Source organism: Chiloscyllium punctatum, unplaced genomic scaffold (assembly GCF_047496795.1).
Source record: "Chiloscyllium punctatum isolate Juve2018m unplaced genomic scaffold, sChiPun1.3 scaffold_458, whole genome shotgun sequence".
NCBI classification, from domain to species: domain Eukaryota; kingdom Metazoa; phylum Chordata; class Chondrichthyes; order Orectolobiformes; family Hemiscylliidae; genus Chiloscyllium; species Chiloscyllium punctatum.
The window spans coordinates 93,898-117,372 of record NW_027310192.1 but is presented as its reverse complement, the minus strand read 5'-3'; the positions used below and the strand labels follow the sequence as shown (position 1 = coordinate 117,372).

Sequence of the window (23,475 nt, the reverse complement as noted above, 5' to 3'; positions counted from 1 at the left end):
TCATCCCCTTCCACCCCCTTCCTGTTCCTCTTCTCCATCCCCTTCCTGTTCCCCTTCCATCCCCTTCTTGTTCCCCTTCCTGTTCCCCTTCCCTTTCCCCTTCCCGTTCCCCTTGCACCCCCTTCCCGTTCCCCATCCCCTTCCCGTTCCCCATCCCCTTCCTGTTCCCCTTCCATCCCCATCCCCTTCCCGTTCCCCCTCTCCTTCCCATTCCCCTTCCCCATCCCCATCCCTTCCCCATCCCTATCCGCATCCCGTTCCCCATCCCCATCGCTTCCCAATCCCTATCTGCATCCCGTTCCCCATCCCCATCCCTGTCTGCATCCCGTTCCCCTTCCCCTTCCCCGTCCCCTTCCTCTTCCCCTTTCACCTATCCCCTTTCCCCCATCCCCTTTCCTCATCCCCTTTCCCCGTCCCCGTTCCCCGTCCCCGTTCCCCGTCCCCGTTCCCCGTCCCCGTTCCCCGTCCCCGTTCCCCGTCCCCTTTCCCCGTCCCCGTTCCCCGTCCCCTTTCCCCGTCCCCTTTCCCCGTCCCCTTTCCCCGTCCCCTTTCCCCGTCCCCTTTCCCCGTCCCCTTTCCCCGTCCCCGTTCCCCATCCCCGTTCCCCATCCCCGTTCCCCATCCCCGTTCCCCATCCCCTTTCCCCATCCCCTTTCCCCATCCCCGTTCCCCATCCCCTTTCCCCCATCCCCTTTCCCCGTCCCCGTTCCCCATCCCCTTTCCCCATCCCCTTTCCCCATCCCCCTTTCCCCATCCCCTTCCCCCACCACATCCATCTCCCCTTCCCCATCCCCTTTCCCCATCCCCCTTTCCCCATCCCCGTTCCCCATCCCCTTTCCCCCATCCCCGTTCCCCGTCCCCTTTCCCCGTCCCCTTTCCCCGTCCCCTTTCCCCGTCCCCATTCCCCATCCCCGTTCCCCATCCCCTTTCCCCCATCCCCGTTCCCCGTCCCCGTTCCCCGTCCCCTTTCCCCATCCCCCTTTCCCCATCCCCCGTTCCCCATCCCCTTTCCCCATCCCCTTTCCCCTTCCCCTTCCCCCACCACATCCATCTCCCCTTCCCCATCCCCTTTCCCCATCCCCCTTTCCCCATCCCCGTTCCCCATCCCCTTTCCCCCATCCCCGTTCCCCGTCCCCTTTCCCCGTCCCCTTTCCCCGTCCCCGTTCCCCGTCCCCATTCCCCATCCCCGTTCCCCATCCCCTTTCCCCCATCCCCGTTCCCCGTCCCCGTTCCCCGTCCCCTTTCCCCATCCCCCTTTCCCCATCCCCCTTTCCCCATCCCCCTTTCCCCATCCCCCTTTCCCCTTCCCCTTCCCCCACCACATCCATCTCCCCTTCCCCATCCCCTTTCCCCATCCCCCTTTCCCCATCCCCGTTCCCCATCCCCTTTCCCCCATCCCCGTTCCCCGTCCCCGTTCCCCGTCCCCTTTCCCCATCCCCCTTTCCCCATCCCCTTTCCCCATCCCCCTTTCCCCATCCCCCTTTCCCCATCCCCCTTTCCCCTTCCCCTTCCCCCACCACATCCATCTCCCCTTCCCCATCCCCTTTCCCCATCCCCCTTTCCCCATCCCCGTTCCCCATCCCCTTTCCCCCATCCCCGTTCCCCGTCCCCGTTCCCCGTCCCCTTTCCCCATCCCCCTTTCCCCATCCCCTTTCCCCATCCCCCTTTCCCCCATCCCCCTTTCCCCATCCCCCTTTCCCCTTCCCCTTCCCCCACCACATCCATCTCCCCTTCCCCATCCCCTTTCCCCATCCCCCTTTCCCCATCCCCGTTCCCCATCCCCTTTCCCCCATCCCCGTTCCCCGTCCCCGTTCCCCGTCCCCTTTCCCCATCCCCCTTTCCCCATCCCCTTTCCCCATCCCCCTTTCCCCATCCCCTTTCCCCATCCCCCTTTCCCCATCCCCTTCCCCCACCACATCCATCTCCCCTTCCCCATCCCCATTCCCATTCTAGACGAGGTTTAATTTGGATAGTTACAAAGTATTACATTCTGCTAAAACAAACAAAATGTGACCTGTGTAATTAAAAGTAGGGCCTTTGGTAGTGTTTTGACCAGAGAGACCCAGGGGTCCAGGGACATAATTCCTTCAAGTTTGCGTCACAGGTAGATGGCGGGGGTGGGGGGGGGAGGGTAAAAAAGGCATTTCTAACGCTCGCCTTCATCGCTTTGAGGACAGGAGTTGGGACGCCATGTTGAGGTTGTACAGGACGTAGGTGAGGCTTCCCCTGGAGTACTGTCCTGGTCGTCCTGTTACAGGAGGATACTATTAAAGCTGGAGAGGACACGGAAGTGATTTACCAGGACGTTGCTCGGTACGGAGGGTTCGAGTTAGAAGGAGACGTTGGGGGCGTTTTCTTTTCCCACTGGAGAGTGGGACGTTGGGGGGATGACCTTAGAGAGGTTTATAAAATTATGAGAGGACTGGTGATGGTGAATAGCAAAGGTCATTTCCCCAAGGGTGGGGGAGTTCAAAACGTGGGGGCCTCTTCTAAGGGGAGAGGAGAGAGTGATTTGAAAAGGGGCCTGTGAGGCAACTCTTTCCACACCGAGAGTGGTTCGTGTGTGGAATGAGCTGCCTGAGGAAGTGGTGGATGTCAGTATGGTTACAGTATAAAGAAGACATTTGGATACGTTCATGAACATGGAAAGGTTTGGAGGGATATGGGCCAGGAGCGAACACGTTTAGTTTAGCACAGTAATTTAGTAATTTAGCACAGCCAATCCACCCTAACCTGCACATCCCTGGCACTATGGGTAATTTAGCATGGCCAATCCACCCTAACCTGCACATCCCTGGGCACTATGGGTACTTTAGCACAGCCAATCCACCCTAACCTGCCCATCCCTGGGCACTATGGGTAATTTAGCATGGCCAATCCACCCTAACCTACACATCCCTGGGCACTATGGGTAATTTAGCACGGCCAATCCACCCTAACCTACACATCCCTGGGCACTATGGGTAATTTAGCACGGCCAATCCACCCTAACCTACATATCCCTGGGCACTATGGGTAATTTGACATAGCCAATCCACCCTAACCTGCACATCCCTGTGCACTATGGGTAATTTAACATAGCCAATCCACCCTAACCTACACAACCCTGGCCGCTATGGGTAATTTAACATAGCCAATTCACCCTAACCTACACATCCCTGGGCACTATGGGTAATTTAGCACGGCCAATCCACCCTAACCTACACATCCCTGGGCACTATGGGTAATTTGACATAGCCAATCCACCCTAACCTGCACATCCCTGTGCACTATGGGTAATTTAACATAGCCAATCCACCCTAACCTACACATCCCTGGCCGCTATGGGTAATTTAACATAGCCAATTCACCCTAACCTACACATCCCTGGGCACTATGGGTAATTTAGCACGGCCAATCCACCCTAACCTACACATCCCTGGGCACTATGGGTAATTTAGCACGGCCAATCCACCCTGACCTGCACATCCCTGGGCACTATGGGTAATTTAGCACAGCCAATCCACCCTAACCTGCACATCCCTGGGCACTGTGGGTAATTTAGCACGGCCATTCCACACTAACCTACCCATCCCTGGGTACTATGGGTAATTTAACATAGCTAATCCACCCTAACCTACACATCCCTGGGCACTATGGGTAATTTAGCATGGCCAATCCACCCTAACCTACACATCCCTGGGCACTATGGGTAATTTAACATAGCCAATCCACCCTAACCTGCACATCCCTGGGCACTATGGGTAATTTAGCATGTCCAATCCACCCTAACCTACACATCCCTGTGCACTATGGGTAATTTAGCACGGCCAATCCACCCTAACCTGCACATCCCTGGGCACTATGGGTAATTTAGCACGGCCAATCCACCCTAACCTACACATCCCTGGGCACTATGGGTAATTTAGCACGGCCAATCCACCCTAACCTGTACATCCCTGGGCACTATGGGTAATTTAGCACGGCCAATCCACCCTAACCTACACATCCCTGGGCGCTATGGGTAATTTAGCACGGCCATTCCACCCTAACCTGCACATCCCTGGGCATTTTGGGTAACTTAGCATGGTCAATCCTCCCTAACCTGCACATCCCTAGGCACTATGGGTAATTTAGCATGGCCAATCCACCCTAACCTGCACATCCCTGGGCACTTTGGGTAACTTAGCATCTTCAATCCACTGTAACCTGCACATCCCTGGGCACTATGGGGTAATTTAGCACGGCCAATCCACCCTAACCTGCACATCTTTGGACTGGCGCACCCAGAGGAAACCCACGCAGACACGGGGAGAATGTGCAAACTCCAGGGTGGAATCGAACCCAGGTCCCTGGGGCTGTGAGGCAGCAGTGCTAACCACTGAGCCACTGTGCCGCCCCTAAGGTCTGCATGGACTGGTTGGATGGAAGGATCTATTACGGTGCTGTAGCACTCTATGGCTGTGTGAATTTTGCAAACTGGGGAGCTCATAGTGAGCAGCGATCTCATTGAAACATTCCAAATCCTGAGGGGACTTGAGAGGTCGCCTCCCTTATTTGGGGGTGGGGAGGTGGGGTACACCGTTTTAGAATGAGGGGACGGGTCTGCCATAGATGAAGGAGATGAGGGGTAATTTCTTCCCTCAGAGGGATACCCACAGTTCTCTCCGGGAGGGAAGTGCAGGATGTTTACTCGTCGTTGCTGAAGGGAAGGCTGCTGCGTTTCCAAGCGGTTCAGCGCGGCGAGTCCAACCTAACCTGCGCACGTTTGGACTGTTGGAGGACACATTGCCATGTTCCAACATCCTCCAAGATCCTGGCTGGCATGATTGTGGCCATAGCTCCACTCGCAGTGGCTCAGAGAGGAACCTGCAGTGAGTGGTGCTGCTGTGCACCGAGTTGATTATTCAGGTCTCTTTACGCAGACAGACTGAGCCATTTGCCACGAGTTTAAAATCTAAGCTCTTAAACGAAAGGACGAGGAGCAGGAATCGGCAGTCTGGCCCCTCAGACCTGCTCCTCCGGTTTAATATTAGATCAGATCAGATTACTTACAGTGTGGAAACAGGCCCTTCGGCCCAACAAGTCCACACCGCACCCGCCGAAGCGCAACCCACCCATACCCCTATCCTAACACTACGAGCAATTTAGCATGGCCAATTCACCTGACCTGCACATCTTTGGACATCGCGGCGGAACTGCTCTTGGACTCACCTCCACTTCCCCGCGCTCCCACCCACATCCCTTAATTCCTTCATTGTCCAGAGAGAAAAAAAAATCGACCTTTCGCTTATGGGCGGCACGGTGGCACAGTGGTTAGCACTGCTGCCAGGGACCTGGGTTCGATTCCCGCCTCAGGTGACTGACTGTGCAGAGTTTGCACGTTCTCCCCGTGTCTGCGTGGGTTTCCTCCGGGTGCTCCGGTTTCCTCCCACAGTCCAAAGATGTGCAGGTTAGGATGGATTAGCCATGCTAAATTACCCATAGTGCCCAGGGATGTGCAGGTTAGGGTGGATTGGCCGTGCTAAATTACCCATAGTGCCCAGGGATGTGTAGGTTAGGGTGGATTGGCTGTGCTAAATTACCCATAGTGCCCAGGGATGAGCAGGTTATGGTGGATTGGCCGTGCTAAATTACCCATAGTGCCCAGGGATGTGCAGGTTAGGGTGGATTGGCCGTGCTAAATTACCCATAGTGCCCAGGGATGTGTAGGTTAGGGTGGATTGGCCGTGCTAAATTACCCATAGTGCCCAGGGATGTGCAGGTTAGGGTGGATTGGCCGTGCTAAATTACCCATAGTGCCCTGGGATGTGCAGGTTAGGGTGGGTTGGCCATGCTAAATTACCCATAGTGTCCAGGGATGTGCAGGTTAGGGTGGATTGGCTGTGCTAAATTACCCATAGTGCCAAGGGATGTGCAGGTTAGGGTGGATTGGCCGTGCTAAATTACCCATCGTGCCAAGGGATGTGCAGGTTAGGGTGGATTGGCCGTGCTAAATTACCCATAGTGCCCAGGGATGTGCAGGTTAGGGGGGATTGGCCGTGCTAAATTACCCATCGTGCCAAGGGATGTGCAGGTTAGGGTGGATTGGCCATGCTAAATCGCCCGTAGTGTTAGGTGAAGGGGTAAATGTAGGGGTATGGGTGGGTTGCGCTTCGGCGGGTCGGTGCGGACTGGTTCGGCCGAAGGGCCTGTTTCCACACTGCAATGTAATCTAATCTTAAAAAACGTTCGCTGAAGTAGCGTTAACCCCTTCCGTGGGCAGGGAATTCCGTAGATTGACGATCCCCTCCGAGTGAAGAGGTTCCTGCCCAATTCCTAAATCTGCTCCCTCAAAGGTCGAGGCTGCGTCCTTGTCCGAGTTTCACCCTCCAGTGAAAACGTCCTCTCTCCGTCCGTCTTATCCATTCCCCTTCCGAACTTAAAACGTTTCTGTAAGATCCCCTCTCGTTCCTCCCAAGTTCCTGCGAGCACACTCCCGGTCTGCCCAGTCCCTCGGCGTAAACCAACCCCCTCGACTCGGGAGTCAACTTGCGTGACTCTCCTCTGCATCCCCTCCAGTGCCAGTGCGTCCTTTCTCAAGTAAGGAGACCCAGGCCGAACACAGTACCTCCAAGTGTGGCCTCACCAGCGCCTTGTACGACTGCAACATAACCTCCCTGTTTATGAACTCAATCCCATCATCAGTGAAGGACAAGATTCCATTTGCCTCCCTAATTGCCTGTCGTACCTGCAAGCCAACCCCTCTGTGATTCGTGCACAAAGGACACCCAGGTCCCTCTGTACAGCAGCACCCTGCGAACGTTTCCCTTTCCAGTAATAATCCGTTCCACCGTTACTGAGACCGAAATGGATGACTTGACGTTTATTAACGTTGTATTCCATCTGCCAGACCTTACTCGATGTGTGCAACCACGTGCGTTTTATCGCAGGCTGGGGAAAGTGGTGGGAAGCTGCCTTCCGGGGTTTGAGGGGGAGGGGAGGGGAGGTGGTGGGTTTGGAAGGTGCAGTCTCAGGACCGTCGGCCCGTTGCTGGTCGTCAGGCCGAGAGGGTGAGCGAGGGAGGATCAGGCCAGCGCGGGGGGGGGCCACCCTAAACGCCTCACCGTCTTTCCAACAGACCAACGTCCAGTTCAACAACAACAAATACTACATCATTCAGCTCCTGGAGGATGACGCAAAGAGGCATTTCAGCGTCTGGATGCGATGGGGAAGAGGTACGCAGCCCGGGATTGGTGCACGGAGCATGCCGACCGATGCCCGTGGTCCAGGCTAGAAAATACAGGTCTCCGTGCGCCACACGGTAACATATAACCTGGCCTGGCCACTATACAAAGCTGGACGCGCAATGTCTCGCTGCCTGGTCTCACTGAGAGCGAGACAACTGCACATCGAGGAGATGCGATAGAGAGGGTTAAGGAGGGTCCTGACGGAGGATATAAAATATTAAACAGGGACGGAGGGGGTGAAGGAGGGCCCTGACGGGGGATATAAAATATTAAACAGGGACGGAGGGGGTTAAGGAGGGTCCTGACGGGGGATATAAAATATTAAACAGGGACGGAGGGGGTTAAGGAGGGTCCTGACGGGAGATATAAAATATTAAAGAGGGACGGAGGGGGTGCAGGAGGGTCCTGACGGAGGATATAAAATATTAAACAGGGACGGAGGGGGTTAAGGAGGGTCCTGACGGGGGATATAAAATATTAAACAGGGACGGAGGGGGTTAGGGAGGGTCCTGACGGGGGATATAAAATATTAAACAGGGACAGAGGGGGTTAAGGAGGGTCCTGGCGGGGGATGTAAAATATTAAACGGATGGAGGGTGTTAAGGAGGGTCCTGACGGAGGATATAAAATATTAAACAGGGATGGAGGGTGTTAATGAGGGTCCTGGCGGGGGATGTAAAATATAACACAGGGACGGAGGGGGTTAAGGAGGGTCCTGACGGGGGATATAAAATATTAAACAGGGACGGAAGGGTGAAGGAGGGTCCTGAGAGGGGATATAAAATATTAAACAGGGATGGAGGGGGTTAAGGAGGGTCCTGACGGAGGATATAAAATATTAAACAGGGACGGAGGGGGTTAAGGAGGGTCCTGACGGAGGATATAAAATATTAAACAGGGACGGAGGGGGTTAAGGAGGGTCTTGACAGGGGATATAAAATATTAAACAGGGACGGAGGGGGTTAAAGTGGGTCCTGACGGGGGATATAAAATATTAAACAGGGACGGAGGGGGTTAAGGAGGGTCCTGACGGGGGATATAAAATATTAAACAGGGACGGAGGGGGTTAGGGAGGGTCCTGACGGGGGATATAAAATATTAAACAGGGACGGAGGGGGTTAGGGAGGGTCCTGACGGAGGATATGAAATATTAAACAGGGACGGAGGGGGTTAGGGAGGGTCCTGACGGGGGATATAAAATATTAAACATGGACGGAGGGGGTTAGGGAGGGTCCTGACGGGGGATATAAAATATTAAACAGGGACGGAGGGGGTGAAGGAGGGTCCTGACGGAGGATATGAAATATTAAACAGGGACGGGGGGGGTTAAGGAGGGTCCTGACGGAGGATATAAAATATTAAACAGGGACGGAGGGGGTTAAGGAGGGTCCTGACGGAGGATATAAAATATTAAACAGGGACGGAGGGGGTTAAGGAGGGTCCTGACGGAGGATATAAAATATTAAACAGGGACGGAGGGGGTTAAGGAGGGTCCTGACGGGGGATATAAAATATTAAACAGGGACGGAGGGGGTTAAGGAGGGTCCTGACGGGGGATATAAAATATTAAACAGGGACGGTGGGGGTTAAGGAGGGTCCTGACGGGGGATATAAAATATTAAACAGGGACGGAGGGGGTTAAGGAGGGTCCTAACGGGGGATATAAAATATTAAATGGCTGTTTTACCATTTCAGTTGGGAAGGTCGGTCAACACAACCTGATCTCGTGTGGTAGTGATCTGAATAAAGCCAAGGAAATCTTTGAAAAGAAGTAGGTGAAGTGAGGTTTTTTTAAGTTTGCTTGGTTTGTGTCGAATACTCCCAGGGACAGGGACAGCACGGAGTAAGATACTGAGTAAAGCTACCTCTACACTGTCCCCCCATCAAACACTCCCAGGGACAGGGACAGCACGGGGTTAGATACAGAGTAAAGCTCTCTCTACACTGTCCCCCCATCAAACACTCCCAGGGACAGGGACAGCACGGGGTTAGAGACAGAGTAAAGCTGCCTCTACACTGTCCCCCCATCAAACACTCCCAGGGACAGGGTCAGCACGGGGTTAGATACAGAGTAAAGCTCTCTCTACACTGTCCCCCCATCAAACACTCCCAGGGACAGGGACAGCACGGGGTTAGAGACAGAGTAAAGCTGCCTCTACACTGTCCCCCCATCAAACACTCCCAGGGACAGGGTCAGCACGGGGTTAGAGACAGAGTAAAGCTGCCTCTACACTGTCCCCCCATCAAACACTCCCAGGGACAGGGACAGCACGGGGTTAGATACAGAGTAAAGCTCCCTCTACACTGTCCCCCCCATCAAACACTCCCAGGGACAGGGACAGCACGGAGTTAGATACTGAGTAAAGTTCTCTCTACACTGTCCCCCCATCCCAGGGACAGGGACAGCACGGGGTTAGATACAGAGTAAAGCTCCCTCTACACTGTCCTCCCATCAAACACTCCCAGGGACAGCACTGGGTGTGCGTAAGCCTCGGTTTGCTGGGGGTCGTTGCTTTGTGTTAAACCTGGTGCTGGGCTCTTTCCCCACCCCGTCCCTGACAGGTTCCTGGACAAAACCAAGAACACCTGGTCGAACAGAGTGTCCTTCGAGAAGGTGGCTGGAAAGTACGACCTGTTGAGTCGGGATTACAGTGGGGATGCCCCTGTGGATGAGGTATGTGGGCGTCTGTCTGTCCCTCTGAATGGGGGACGGTGTCACGGGAAGGTTCTCGTCTTCTCCCGGGCCCCGTGCAAATTTCCAGCGTGAATCATGCAGGGTCAGGGACAGTTTGGTGCCATGGGCGGGGAAATGTGTCCATCTAGCCCTGTGCTGGGAGGACTCTATCACCCATCGCAGGGTATGACAACCTGTTCCCTCTGTTCCTTACAGGCCAAGTGAGTCTGTCCCCCACTGTTATACACTGACAGACCTGTCCCCACGAGTACTGTACCCCAGTGTTATACAGGGACAGACCTGTCCCCACGAGTACTGTACCCCAGTGTTATACAGGGACAGACCTGTCCCCACCAGTACTGTACCCCTGTGTTATACAGGGACAGACCTGTCCCCACCAGTACTGTACCCCTGTGTTATACAGGGACAGACCTGTCCCCACCGGTACTGTACCCCTGTGTTATACACTGACAGACCTGTCCCCACCAGTACTGTACCCCACTGTTATACAGTGACAGACCTGTCCCCACTAGTACTGTACCCCTGTGTAATACACTGACAGACCTGTCCCCACCAGTACTGTACCCCTGTGTTATACAGGGACAGACCTGTCCCCACCGGTACTGTACCCCTGTGTTATACACTGACAGACCTGTCCCCACCAGTACTGTACCCCACTGTTATACAGTGACAGACCTGTCCCCACTAGTACTGTACCCCTGTGTTATACACTGACAGACCTGTCCCCACCAGTACGGTACCCCAGTGTTATACACTGACAGACCCGTCCCCTCTAGTACTGTACCCCAGTATTATACAGTGACAGACCTGTCCCCACCAGTACTGTACCCCAGTGTTATACAGTGACAGACCTGTCCCCACCAGTACTGTACCCCAGTGTTATACAGTGACAGACCTGTCCCCACGAGTACTGTACCCCAGTGTTATACAGGGACAGACCTGTCCCCACCGGTACTGTACCCCTGTGTTATACACTGACAGACCGGTCCCCACCAGTACTGTACCCCAGTGTTATACAGTGACAGACCGGTCCCCACCAGTACTGTACCCCAGTGTTATACAGGGACAGACCTGTCCCCACGAGTACTGTACCCCAGTGTTATACAGGGACAGACCTGTCCCCACCGGTACTGTACCCCTGTGTTATACACTGACAGACCTGTCCCCACCAGTGCTGTACCCCAGTGTTATACAGTGACAGACCTGTCCCCACTAGTACTGTACCCCTGTGTTATACAGTGACAGACCTGTCCCCACCAGTACTGTACCCCAGTGTTATACAGTGACAGACCTGTCCCCACCAGTACTGTACCCCAGTGTTATACACTGACAGACCCGTCCCCTCCAGTACTGTACCCCAGTGTTATACAGTGACAGACCGGTCCCCTCCAGTACTGTACCCCAGTGTTATACAGTGACTGACCTGTCCCCACCAGTACTGTATCCCAGTGTTATACAGGGACAGACAAGTCCCCACCAGTACTGTACCCCAGTGCTATACAGTGACAGACCTGTCTCCACCAGTACTGTACCCCAGTGTTATACACTGACAGACCCGTCCCAACCAGTACTGTACCCCAGTGTTATACACTGACAGGCCTGTCCCCACCAGTACTGTACCCCAGTGTTATACAACAACAGACCTGTCCCCACCAGTACTGTACCCCAGTGTTATACAGGGACAGACCCGTCCCCACCAGTACTGTACCCCAGTGTTATACAGTGACAGACCTGTCCCCACCAGTACTGTACCCCAGTGTTATACAGGGACAGACCCGTCCCCACCAGTACTGTACCCCAGTGTTATACAGTGACAGACCCGTCCCCACCAGTACTATACCCCAGTGTTACACATTGACAGACCTGTCCGCACCAGTACTGTACCCCAGTGTTATACAGTGACAGACCCGTCCCCACCAGTACTATACCCCAGTGTTACACATTGACAGACTTGTCCCCACCAGTACTGTACCCCAGTGTTATACAGTGACAGACCTGTCCCCACCAGTACTGTACCCCAGTGTTATACAGTGACAGACCTGTCCCCACCAGTACTGTACCCCAGTGTTATACAGGGACAGACATGTCCCCACCAGTACTGTACCCCAGTGTTATACAGGGACAGACCTGCCCCACCAGTACTGTACCCCAGTGTTATACAGGGACAGACCTGTCCCCACCAGTACTGTACCCCAGTGTTATACAGTGACAGACCCGTCCCCAGCCGGAACTGTACCCCAGTGTTATACAGTGACAGACCGGTCCCCACCAGTACTGTACCCCAGTGTTATACACTGACAGACCTGTCCCCACCAGTACTGTACCCCAGTGTTACACAGTGACAGACCTGTCCCCACCAGTACTGTACCCCAGTGTTATACAGTGACAGACCTGTCCCAACCAGTACTGTACCCCAGTGTTATACACTGACAGACCTGTCACCACCAGTACTGTACCCCAGTGTTATACAGGGACAGACCGGTCCCCACCAGTACTGTACCCCAGTGTTATACAGGGACAGACCTTTCCCCACCAGTACTGTACCCCAGTGTTATACAGTGACAGACCGGTCCCCACCAGTACTGTACCCCAGTGTTATACAGGGACAGACCTTTCCCCACCAGTACTGTACCCCAGTGTTATACAGTGACAGACCTGTCGCCACCAGTACTGTACCCCAGTGTTATACAGTGACAGACCGGTCCCCTCCAGTACTGTGCCCCAGTGTTATACAGTGACTGACCTGTCCCCACCAGTACTGTACCCCAGTGTTATACAGGGACAGACCTGTCCCCACGAGTACTGTACCCCAGTGTTATACAGGGACAGACCTGTCCCCACCGGTACTGTACCCCTGTGTTATACACTGACAGACCTGTCCCCACCAGTACTGTACCCCAGTGTTATACAGTGACAGACCTGTCCCCACTAGTACTGTACCCCTGTGTTATACACTGACAGACCTGTCCCCTCCAGTACTGTACCCCAGTGTTATACACTGACAGACCTGTCCCCACCAGTACTGTACCCCAGTGTTATACAGTGACAGACCTGTCCCCACCAGTATTGTACCCCAGTGTTATACAGTGACAGACCTGTCCCCACCAGTACTGTACCCCAGTGTTATACACTGACAGACCTGTCGCCACCAGTACTGTACCCCAGTGTTATACAGTGACAGACCGGTCCCCACCAGTACTGTACCCCAGTGCTATACAGTGACAGACCTGCCTCCACCAGTACTGTACCCCAGTGTTATACACTGACAGACCCGTCCCCACCAGTACTGTATCCCAGTGTTATACACTGACAGGCCTTTCCCCACCAGTACTGTACCCCAGTGTTATACAGTGACAGACCTGTCCCCACCAGTACTGTACCCCAGTGTTATACAGTGACAGACCGGTCCTCTCCAGTACTGTACCCCAGTGTTATACAGTGACTGACCTGTCCCCACCAGTACTGTACCCCAGTGTTATACAGGGACAGACCTGTCCCCACGAGTACTGTACCCCGGTGTTATACAGGGACAGACCTGTCCCCACCGGTACTGTACCCCTGTGTTATACACTGACAGACCTGTCCCCACCAGTACTGTACCCCAGTGTTATACAGTGACAGACCTGTCCCCACTAGTACTGTACCCCTGTGTTATACACTGACAGACCTGTCCCCACCAGTACTGTACCCCAGTGTTATACAGTGACAGACCTGTCCCCACCAATACTGTACCCCAGTGTTATACAGGGACAGACCTGTCTACACCAGTACTGTACCCCAGTGTTATACAGTGACAGACCGGTCCCCACCAGTACTGTACCCCAGTGTTATACAGGGACAGACATGTCCCCACCAGTACTGTACCCCAGTGTTATACAGTGACAGACCGGTCCCCACCAGTACTGTACCCCAGTGTTATACAGGGACAGACCTTTCCCCACCAGTACTGTACCCCAGTGTTATACAGTGACAGACCGGTCACCACCAGTACTGTACCCCAGTGTTATACACTGACAGACCTGTCCCCACCAGTACTGTACCCCAGTGTTACACAGTGACAGACCTGTCCCCACCAGTACTGTACCCCAGTGTTATACAGTGACAGACCTGTCCCAACCAGTACTGTACCCCAGTGTTATACACTGACAGACCTGTCACCACCAGTACTGTACCCCAGTGTTATACAGGGACAGACCGGTCCCCACCAGTACTGTACCCCAGTGTTATACAGGGACAGACCTTTCCCCACCAGTACTGTACCCCAGTGTTATACAGTGACAGACCGGTCCCCACCAGTATTGTACCCCAGTGTTATACAGGGACAGACCTTTCCCCACCAGTACTGTACCCCAGTGTTATACAGTGACAGACCTGTCGCCACCAGTACTGTACCCCAGTGTTATACAGTGACAGACCGGTCCCCTCCAGTACTGTGCCCCAGTGTTATACAGTGACTGACCTGTCCCCACCAGTACTGTACCCCAGTGTTATACAGGGACAGACCTGTCCCCACGAGTACTGTACCCCAGTGTTATACAGGGACAGACCTGTCCCCACCGGTACTGTACCCCTGTGTTATACACTGACAGACCTGTCCCCACCAGTACTGTACCCCAGTGTTATACAGTGACAGACCTGTCCCCACTAGTACTGTACCCCTGTGTTATACACTGACAGACCTGTCCCCTCCAGTACTGTACCCCAGTGTTATACACTGACAGACCTGTCCCCACCAGTACTGTACCCCAGTGTTATACAGTGACAGACCTGTCCCCACCAGTACTGTACCCCAGTGTTATACAGTGACAGACCTGTCCCCACCAGTACTGTACCCCAGTGTTATACACTGACAGACCCGTCCCCTCCAGTACTGTACCCCAGTGTTATACACTGACAGACCTGTCCCCACCAGTACTGTACCCCAGTGTTATACAGTGACAGACCGGTCCCCACCAGTACTGTACCCCAGTGTTATACAGGGACAGACCCGTCCCCACCAGTACTGTACCCCAGTGTTATACAGTGACAGACCTGTCCCCACCAGTACTGTACCCCAGTGTTATACACTGACAGACCTGTCCCCACCAGTACTGTACCCCAGTGTTACACAGTGACAGACCTGTCCCCACCAGTATTGTACCCCAGTGTTATACAGTGACAGACCTGTCCCCACCAGTACTGTACCCCACTGTTATACACTGACAGACCTGTCACCACCAGTACTGTACCCCAGTGTTATACAGGGACAGACCCGTCCCCACCAGTACTGTACCCCAGTGTTATACAGTGACAGACCGGTCCCCTCCAGTACTGTACCCCAGTGTTATACAGTGACTGACCTGTCCCCACCAGTACTGTACCCCAGTGTTATACAGGGACAGACAAGTCCCCACCAGTACTGTACCCCAGTGCTATACAGTGACAGACCTGCCTCCACCAGTACTGTACCCCAGTGTTATACACTGACAGACCCGTCCCCACCAGTACTGTACCCCAGTGTTATACACTGACAGGCCTTTCCCCACCAGTACTGTACCCCAGTGTTATACAGTGACAGACCTGTCCCCACCAGTACTGTACCCCAGTGTTATACAGTGACAGACCGGTCTCCTCCAGTACTGTACCCCAGTGATATACAGTGACTGACCTGTCCCCACCAGTACTGTACCCCAGTGTTATACAGGGACAGACCTGTCCCCACGAGTACTGTACCCAGTGTTATACAGGGACAGACCTGTCCCCACCGGTACTGTACCCCTGTGTTATACACTGACAGACCTGTCCCCACCAGTACTGTACCCCAGTGTTACACAGTGACAGACCTGTCCCCACTAGTACTGTACCCCTGTGTTATACACTGACAGACCTGTCCCCACCAGTACTGTACCCCAGTGTTATACAGTGACAGACCTGTCCCCACCAGCACTGTACCCCAGTGTTATACACTGACAGACCTGTCCCCACCAGTACTGTACCCCAGTGTTATACACTGACAGACCGGTCCCCACCAGTACTGTACGCCAGTGTTATACAGGGACAGACCTGTCCCCACCTGTACTGTACCCCAGTGTTATACAGGGACAGACCCGTCCACACCAGGACTGTACCCCTGTGTTATACAGTGACAGACCGGTCCCCACCAGTACTGTCCCCCAGTGTTATACAGTGACAGACCCGTCCCCACCAGTACTGTACCCCAGTGTTATACAGTGACAGACCCGTCCCCACCAGTACTGTACCCCAGTGTTATACAGGGACAGACCTGTCCCCACCAGTACTGTACCCCAGTGTTATACAGGGACATACCTGTCCCCACCAGTACTGTACCCCAGTGTTATACAGGGACAGACCGGTCCCCACCAGTACTGTACCCCAGTGTTATACACTGACAGACCTGTCCCCACCAGTACTGTACCCCAGTGTTATACACTGACTGGCCTGTCCCCACCAGTACTGTACCCCTGTGTTATACACTGACAGACCTGTCCCCACCAGTACTGTACCCCAGAGTTATACAGTGACAGACCTGTCCCCACCAGTACTGTACCCCAGTGTTATACACTGACAGACCCGTCCCCTTCAGTCCTGTACCCCAGTGTTATACACTGACAGACCTGTCCCCACTAGTACTGTACCCCTGTGGTATACACTGACAGACCTGTCCCCACCAGTACTGCACCCCAGTGTTATACAGTGACAGACCCGTCCCCACCAGTACTGTACCCCAGTGTTATACAGAGACAGACCCGTCCCCACCAGTACTGTACCCCAGTGTTATACACTGACAGACCTGTCCCCACCAGTACTGTACCCCAGTGTTATACACTGACAGACCTGTCCCCACCAGTACTGTACACCAGTGTTATACAGGGACAGACCTGTCCCCACCAGTACTGTACCCCAGTGTTATACAGTGACTGACCTGTCCCCACCAGTACTGTACCCCAGTGTTATACACTGACAGACCTGTCACCACCAGTACTGTACCCCAGTGTTATAGTGACAGACCGGTCCCCACCAGTACTGTACCCCAGTGTTATACAGTGACAGACCTGTCCCCACCAGTACTGTACCCCAGTGTTATACACTGACAGACCTGTCACCACCAGTACTGTACCCCAGTGTTATACAGGGACAGACCGGTCCCCACCAGTACTGTACCCCAGTGTTATACAGTGACAGACCGGTCCCCTCCAGTACTGTACCCCAGTGTTATACAGTGACTGACCTGTCCCCACCAGTACTGTACCCCAGTGTTATACAGTGACAGACCGGTCCCCACCAGTACTGTACGCCAGTGTTATACAGGGACAGACCTGTCCCCACCTGTACTGTACCCCAGTGTTATACAGGGACAGACCCGTCCACACCAGGACTGTACCCCAGTGTTATACAGTGACAGACCGGTCCCCACCAGTACTGTACCCCAGTGTTATACAGTGACAGACCCGTCCCCACCAGTACTGTACCCCAGTGTTATACAGTGACAGACCCGTCCCCACCAGTACTGTACCCCAGTGTTATACAGTGACAGACCCGTCCCCACCAGTACTGTACCCCAGTGTTATACAGGGACAGACCTGTCCCCACCCGTACTGTACCCCAGTGTTATACAGGGACAGACCTGTCCCCACCAGTACTGTACCCCAGTGTTATACAGGGACAGACCGGTCCCCACCAGTACTGTACCCCAGTGTTATACACTGACAGACCTGTCCCCACCAGTACTGTACCCCAGTGTTACACAGTGACTGAACTGTCCCCACCAGTACTGTACCCCAGTGTTATACAGTGACAGACCTGTCCCCACCAGTACTGTACCCCAGTGTTATACAGGGACAGACCCGTCCCCACCAGTACTGTACCCCAGTGTTATACAGTGACAGACCCGTCCCCACCAGTACTATACCCCAGTGTTACACATTGACAGACCTGTCCCCACCAGTACTGTACCCCAGTGTTATACAGTGACAGACCTGTCCCCACCAGTACTGTACCCCAGTGTTATACAGTGACAGACCTGTCCCCACCAGTACTGTACCCCAGTGTTATACAGGGACAGACCTGTCCCCACCAGTACTGTACCCCAGTGTTATACAGGGACAGACCTGTCCCCACCAGTACTGTACCCCAGTGTTATACAGTGACAGACCGGTCCCCACCAGTACTGTACCCCAGTGTTATACACTGACAGACCTGTCCCCACCAGTACTGTACCCCAGTGTTACACAGTGACTGAACTGTCCCCACCAGTACTGTACCCCAGTGTTATACAGTGACAGACCTGTCCCCACCAGTACTGTACCCCAGTGTTATACACTGACAGACCTGTCCCCACCAGTACTGTACCCCAGTGTTATACAGTGACAGACCGGTCCCCACCAGTACTGTACCCCAGTGTTATACAGTGACTGACCTGTCCCCACCAGTACTCTACCCCAGTGTTATACAGGGACAGACCTGTCCACACCAGTACTGTACCCCAGTGTTATACAGAGACAGACCTTTCCCCACCAGTACTGTACCCCAGTGTTATACAGGGACAGACCTGTCTACACCAGTACTGTACCCCAGTGTTATACAGGGACAGACCGGTCCCCACCAGTACTGTACCCCAGTGTTATACAGTGACAGACCTGTCCCCACCAGTACTGTACCCCAGTGTTATACACTGACAGGCCTGTCCCCACCAGTACTGTACCCCAGTGTTATACAGTGACTGACCTGTCCCCACCAGTACTGTACCCCAGTGCTATACAGTGACAGACCGGTCCCCACCAGTACTGTACCCCAGTGTTATACAGTGACAGACCCGTCCCCACCAGTACTGTACCCCAGTGTTATACAGTGACAGACCCGTCCCCACCAGTACTGTACCCCAGTGTTATACAGTGACAGACCCGTCCCCACCAGTACTGTACCCCAGTGTTATACAGTGACAGACCTGTCCCCACCAGTACTGTACCCCAGTGTTATACAGGGACAGACCGGTCCCCACCAGTACTGTACCCCAGTGTTATACAGGGACAGACCTGTCCCCACCAGTACTGTACCCCAGTGTTATACAGGGACAGACCGGTCCCCACCAGTACTGTACCCCAGTGTTATACACTGACAGACCTGTCCCCACCAGTACTGTACCCCAGTGTTATACACTGACTGGCCTGTCCCCACCAGTACTGTACCCCAGTGTTATACAGTGACTGACCTGTCCCCACCAGTACTGTACCCCAGTGTTATACAGGGACACACCTGGCCCCACCTGTACTGTACCCCAGTGTTATACAGGGACAGACCTGTCCCCACCAGTACTGCACCCCAGTGTTATACACTGACAGACCTGTCCCCACCAGTACTGTACCCCAGTGTTATACAGTGACAGACCTGTCCCCACCAGTACTGTACACCAGTGTTATACATGGACAGACCTGTCCCCACCAGTACTGCACCCCAGTGTTATACAGGGACAGACCTGTCCCCACCAGTACTGTACCCCAGTGTTATACAGAGACAGACCTGTCCCCACCAGTACTGTACCCCAGTGTTATACAAAGACAGACCTGTCCCCACCAGTACTGTACCCCAGTGTTATACAGTGACAGACCTGTCCCCACCAGTACTGTACCCCAGTGTTATACAGGGACAGACCTGTCCCCACCAGTACTGTACCCCAGTGTTATACAGGGACAGACCTGTTCCCACCAGTATTGTACCCCAGTGTTATACAGTGACTGACCTGTCCCCACCAGTACTGTACCCCAGTGTTATACAGGGACACACCTGTCCCCACCTGTACTGTACCCCAGTGTTATACAGAGACAGACCTGTCCCCACCAGTACTGTACCCCAGTGTTATACACTGACAAACCGGTCCCCACCAGTACTGTACCCCAGTGCTATACAGTGACAGACCGGTCCCCACCAGTACTGTACCCCAGTGGTATACAGTGACAGACCCGTCCCCACCAGTACTGTACCCCAGTGTTATACAGTGACAGACCTGTCCCCACCAGTACTGTACCCCAGTGTTATACAGGGACAGACCGGTCCCCACCAGTACTGTACCCCAGTGTTATACAGGGACAGACCTGTCCCCACCAGTACTGTACCCCAGTGTTATACAGGGACAGACCTGTCCCCACCAGTACTGTACCCCAGTGTTATACACTGACAGACCCGTCCCCACCAGTACTGTACCCCAGTGGTATACAGTGACAGACCCATCCCCACCACTACTGTATCCCAGTGTTATACAGTGACAGACCTGTCCCCACCAGTACTGTACCCCAGTGTTATACACTGACAGGCCTGTCCCCACCAGTATTGTACCCCAGTGTTATACAGTGACTGACCTGTCCCCACTCGTACATTACCCCAGTGTTTATACATGGACAGACCTGTCCCCACCAGTACTGTACCCCAGTGTTATACAGTGACTGACCTGTCCCCACCAGTACTGTACCCCAGTGTTATACAGTGACAGACCTGTCCCCACCAGTACTGTACCCCAGTGTTATACACTGACAGACCTGTCACCACCAGTACTGTACCCCAGTGTTATAGTGACAGACCGGTCCCCACCAGTACTGTACCCCAGTGTTATACAGGGACAGACCTGTCCCCACCAGTACTCTACCCCAGTGTTATACAGGGACAGACCTGTCCACACCAGTACTGTACCCCAGTGTTATACAGAGACAGACCTTTCCCCACCAGTACTGTACCCCAGTGTTATACAGGGACAGACCTCTCTACACCAGTACTGTACCCCAGTGTTATACAGGGACAGACCGGTCCCCACCAGTACTGTACCCCAGTGTTATACAGGGACAGACCCGTCCCCACCAGTACTGTACCCCAGTGTTATACAGTGACAGACCTGTCCCCACCAGTACTGTACCCCAGTGTTATACACTGACAGACCTGTCACCACCAGTACTGTACCCCAGTGTTATAGTGACAGACCGGTCCCCACCAGTACTGTACCCCAGTGTTATACAGGGACAGACCTGTCCCCACCAGTACTGTATCCCAGTGTTATACACTGACAGACCTGTCACCACCAGTACTGTACCCCAGTGTTATACAGGGACAGACCGGTCCCCACCAGTACTGTACCCCAGTGTTATACACTGACAGACCCGTCCCCAATAGTACTGTACCCCAGTGATATACAGGGACAGACCTGTCCCCACGAGTACTGTACCCCAGTGTTATACACTGACAGACCCGTCCCCTCCAGTACTGTACCCCAGTGTTATTCAGTGACAGACCTGTCCCCACCAGTACTGTACCCCAGTGTTATACACTGACAGACCCGTCCCCAATAGTACTGTACCCCAGTGATATACAGGGACAGACCTGTCCCCACCAGTACTGTACCCCAGTGTTATACACTGACAGACCCGTCCCCTCCAGTACTGTACCCCAGTGTTATTCAGTGACAGACCTGTCCCCACCAGTACTGTACCCCAGTGTTATACAGGGACAGACCCGTCCCCACCAGTACTGTGCCCCAGTGTTATACAGTGACAGACCTGTCCCCACCAGTGCTGTGCCCCAGAGTTATACAGGGACAGACCCGTCCCCACCAGTAGTGTACCCCAGTATTATACACTGACAGACCCGTCCCCACCAGTACTGTACCCCAGTGTTATACAGGGACAGACCTGTCCCCACCAGTACTGTACCCCAGTGTTATACAGTGACAGACCCGTCCCCACCAGTACTGTACCCCAGTGTTATACAGAGACAGACCCGTCCCCACCAGTACTGTACCCCAGTGTTATACAGTGACAGACCCGTCCCCACCAGTACTGTACCCCAGTGTTATACAGGGACAGACCCGTCCCCACCAGTACTGTACCCCAGTGTTATACAGGGACAGACCCGTCCCCACCAGTACTGCACCCCAGTGTTATACAGAGACAGACCCGTCCCCACCAGTACTGTACCCCAGTGTTATACAGTGACAGACCCGTCCCCACCAGTACTGTACCCCAGTGTTATACAGGGACAGACCTGTCCCCACCAGTACTGTACCCCAGTGTTATACAGAGACAGACCCGTCCCCACCAGTACTGTACCCCAGTGTTATACAGGGACAGACCTGTCCCCACCAGTACCGTACCCCAGTGTTATACAGTGACAGACCTACCCCCACCAGTCCTGTACCCCAGTGTTATACAAAGACAGACCTGTCCCCACCAGTACTGTACCCCAGTGTTATACAGTGACAGACCTGTCCCCACCAGTACTGTACCCCAGTGTTATACAGGGACAGACCTGTCCCCACCAGTACTGTACCCCAGTGTTATACAGGGACAGACCTGTTCCCACCAGTATTGTACCCCAGTGTTATACAGTGACTGACCTGTCCCCACCAGTACTGTACCCCAGTGTTATACATGGACACACCTGTCCCCACCTGTACTGTACCCCAGTGTTATACAGAGACAGACCTGTCCCCACCAGTACTGTACCCCAGTGCTATACAGTGACAGACCGGTCCCCACCAGTACTGTACCCCAGTGTTATACACTGACAGACCCGTCCCCACCAGTACTGTACCCCAGTGGTATACAGTGACAGACCCATCCCCACCACTACTGTATCCCAGTGTTATACAGTGACAGACCCGTCCCCACCAGTACTGTACCCCAGTGTTATACAGGGACAGACCTGTCCCCACCAGTACTGTACCCCAGTGTTATACACTGACAGGCCTGTCCCCACCAGTATTGTACCCCAGTGTTATACAGTGACTGACCTGTCCCCACTAGTACATTACCCCAGTGTTATACATGGACAGACCTGTCCCCACCAGTACTGTACCCCAGTGTTATACAGTGACTGACCTGTCCCCACCAGTACTGTACCCCAGTGTTATACAGTGACAGACCTGTCCCCACCAGTACTGTACCCCAGTGTTATACACTGACAGACCTGTCACCACCAGTACTGTACCCCAGTGTTATAGTGACAGACCGGTCCCCACCAGTACTGTACCCCAGTGTTATACAGGGACAGACCTGTCCCCACCAGTACTCTACCCCAGTGTTATACAGGGACAGACCTGTCCACACCAGTACTGTACCCCAGTGTTATACAGAGACAGACCTTTCCCCACCAGTACTGTACCCCAGTGTTATACAGGGACAGACCTCTCTACACCAGTACTGTACCCCAGTGTTATACAGGGACAGACCGGTCCCCACCAGTACTGTACCCCAGTGTTATACAGGGACAGACCCGTCCCCACCAGTACTGTACCCCAGTGTTATACAGTGACAGACCTGTCCCCACCAGTACTGTACCCCAGTGTTATACACTGACAGACCTGTCACCACCAGTACTGTACCCCAGTGTTATAGTGACAGACCGGTCCCCACCAGTACTGTACCCCAGTGTTATACAGTGACTGACCTGTCCCCACCAGTACTCTACCCCAGTGTTATACAGGGACAGACCTGTCCACACCAGTACTGTACCCCAGTGTTATACAGAGACAGACCTTTCCCCACCAGTACTGTACCCCAGTGTTATACAGGGACAGACCTGTCTACACCAGTA

The 23,475-nt window shown here is 53.9% G+C and overlaps 1 protein-coding gene across 1 annotated transcript in view; it reads left to right on the top strand.

Annotated features, from left to right (window-relative positions):
- parp2 (poly (ADP-ribose) polymerase 2) overlaps positions 1-23,475 on the top strand; it is a 110,880-nt gene that overhangs the window by 43,238 nt on the left and 44,167 nt on the right. The window contains exons 8-10 of the mRNA XM_072567523.1: positions 7,100-7,196; positions 8,904-8,979; positions 9,771-9,882. Coding sequence (XP_072423624.1) covers positions 7,100-7,196; positions 8,904-8,979; positions 9,771-9,882 — 285 coding nt within the window. The remainder of the gene's footprint in view (positions 1-7,099; positions 7,197-8,903; positions 8,980-9,770; positions 9,883-23,475) is intronic.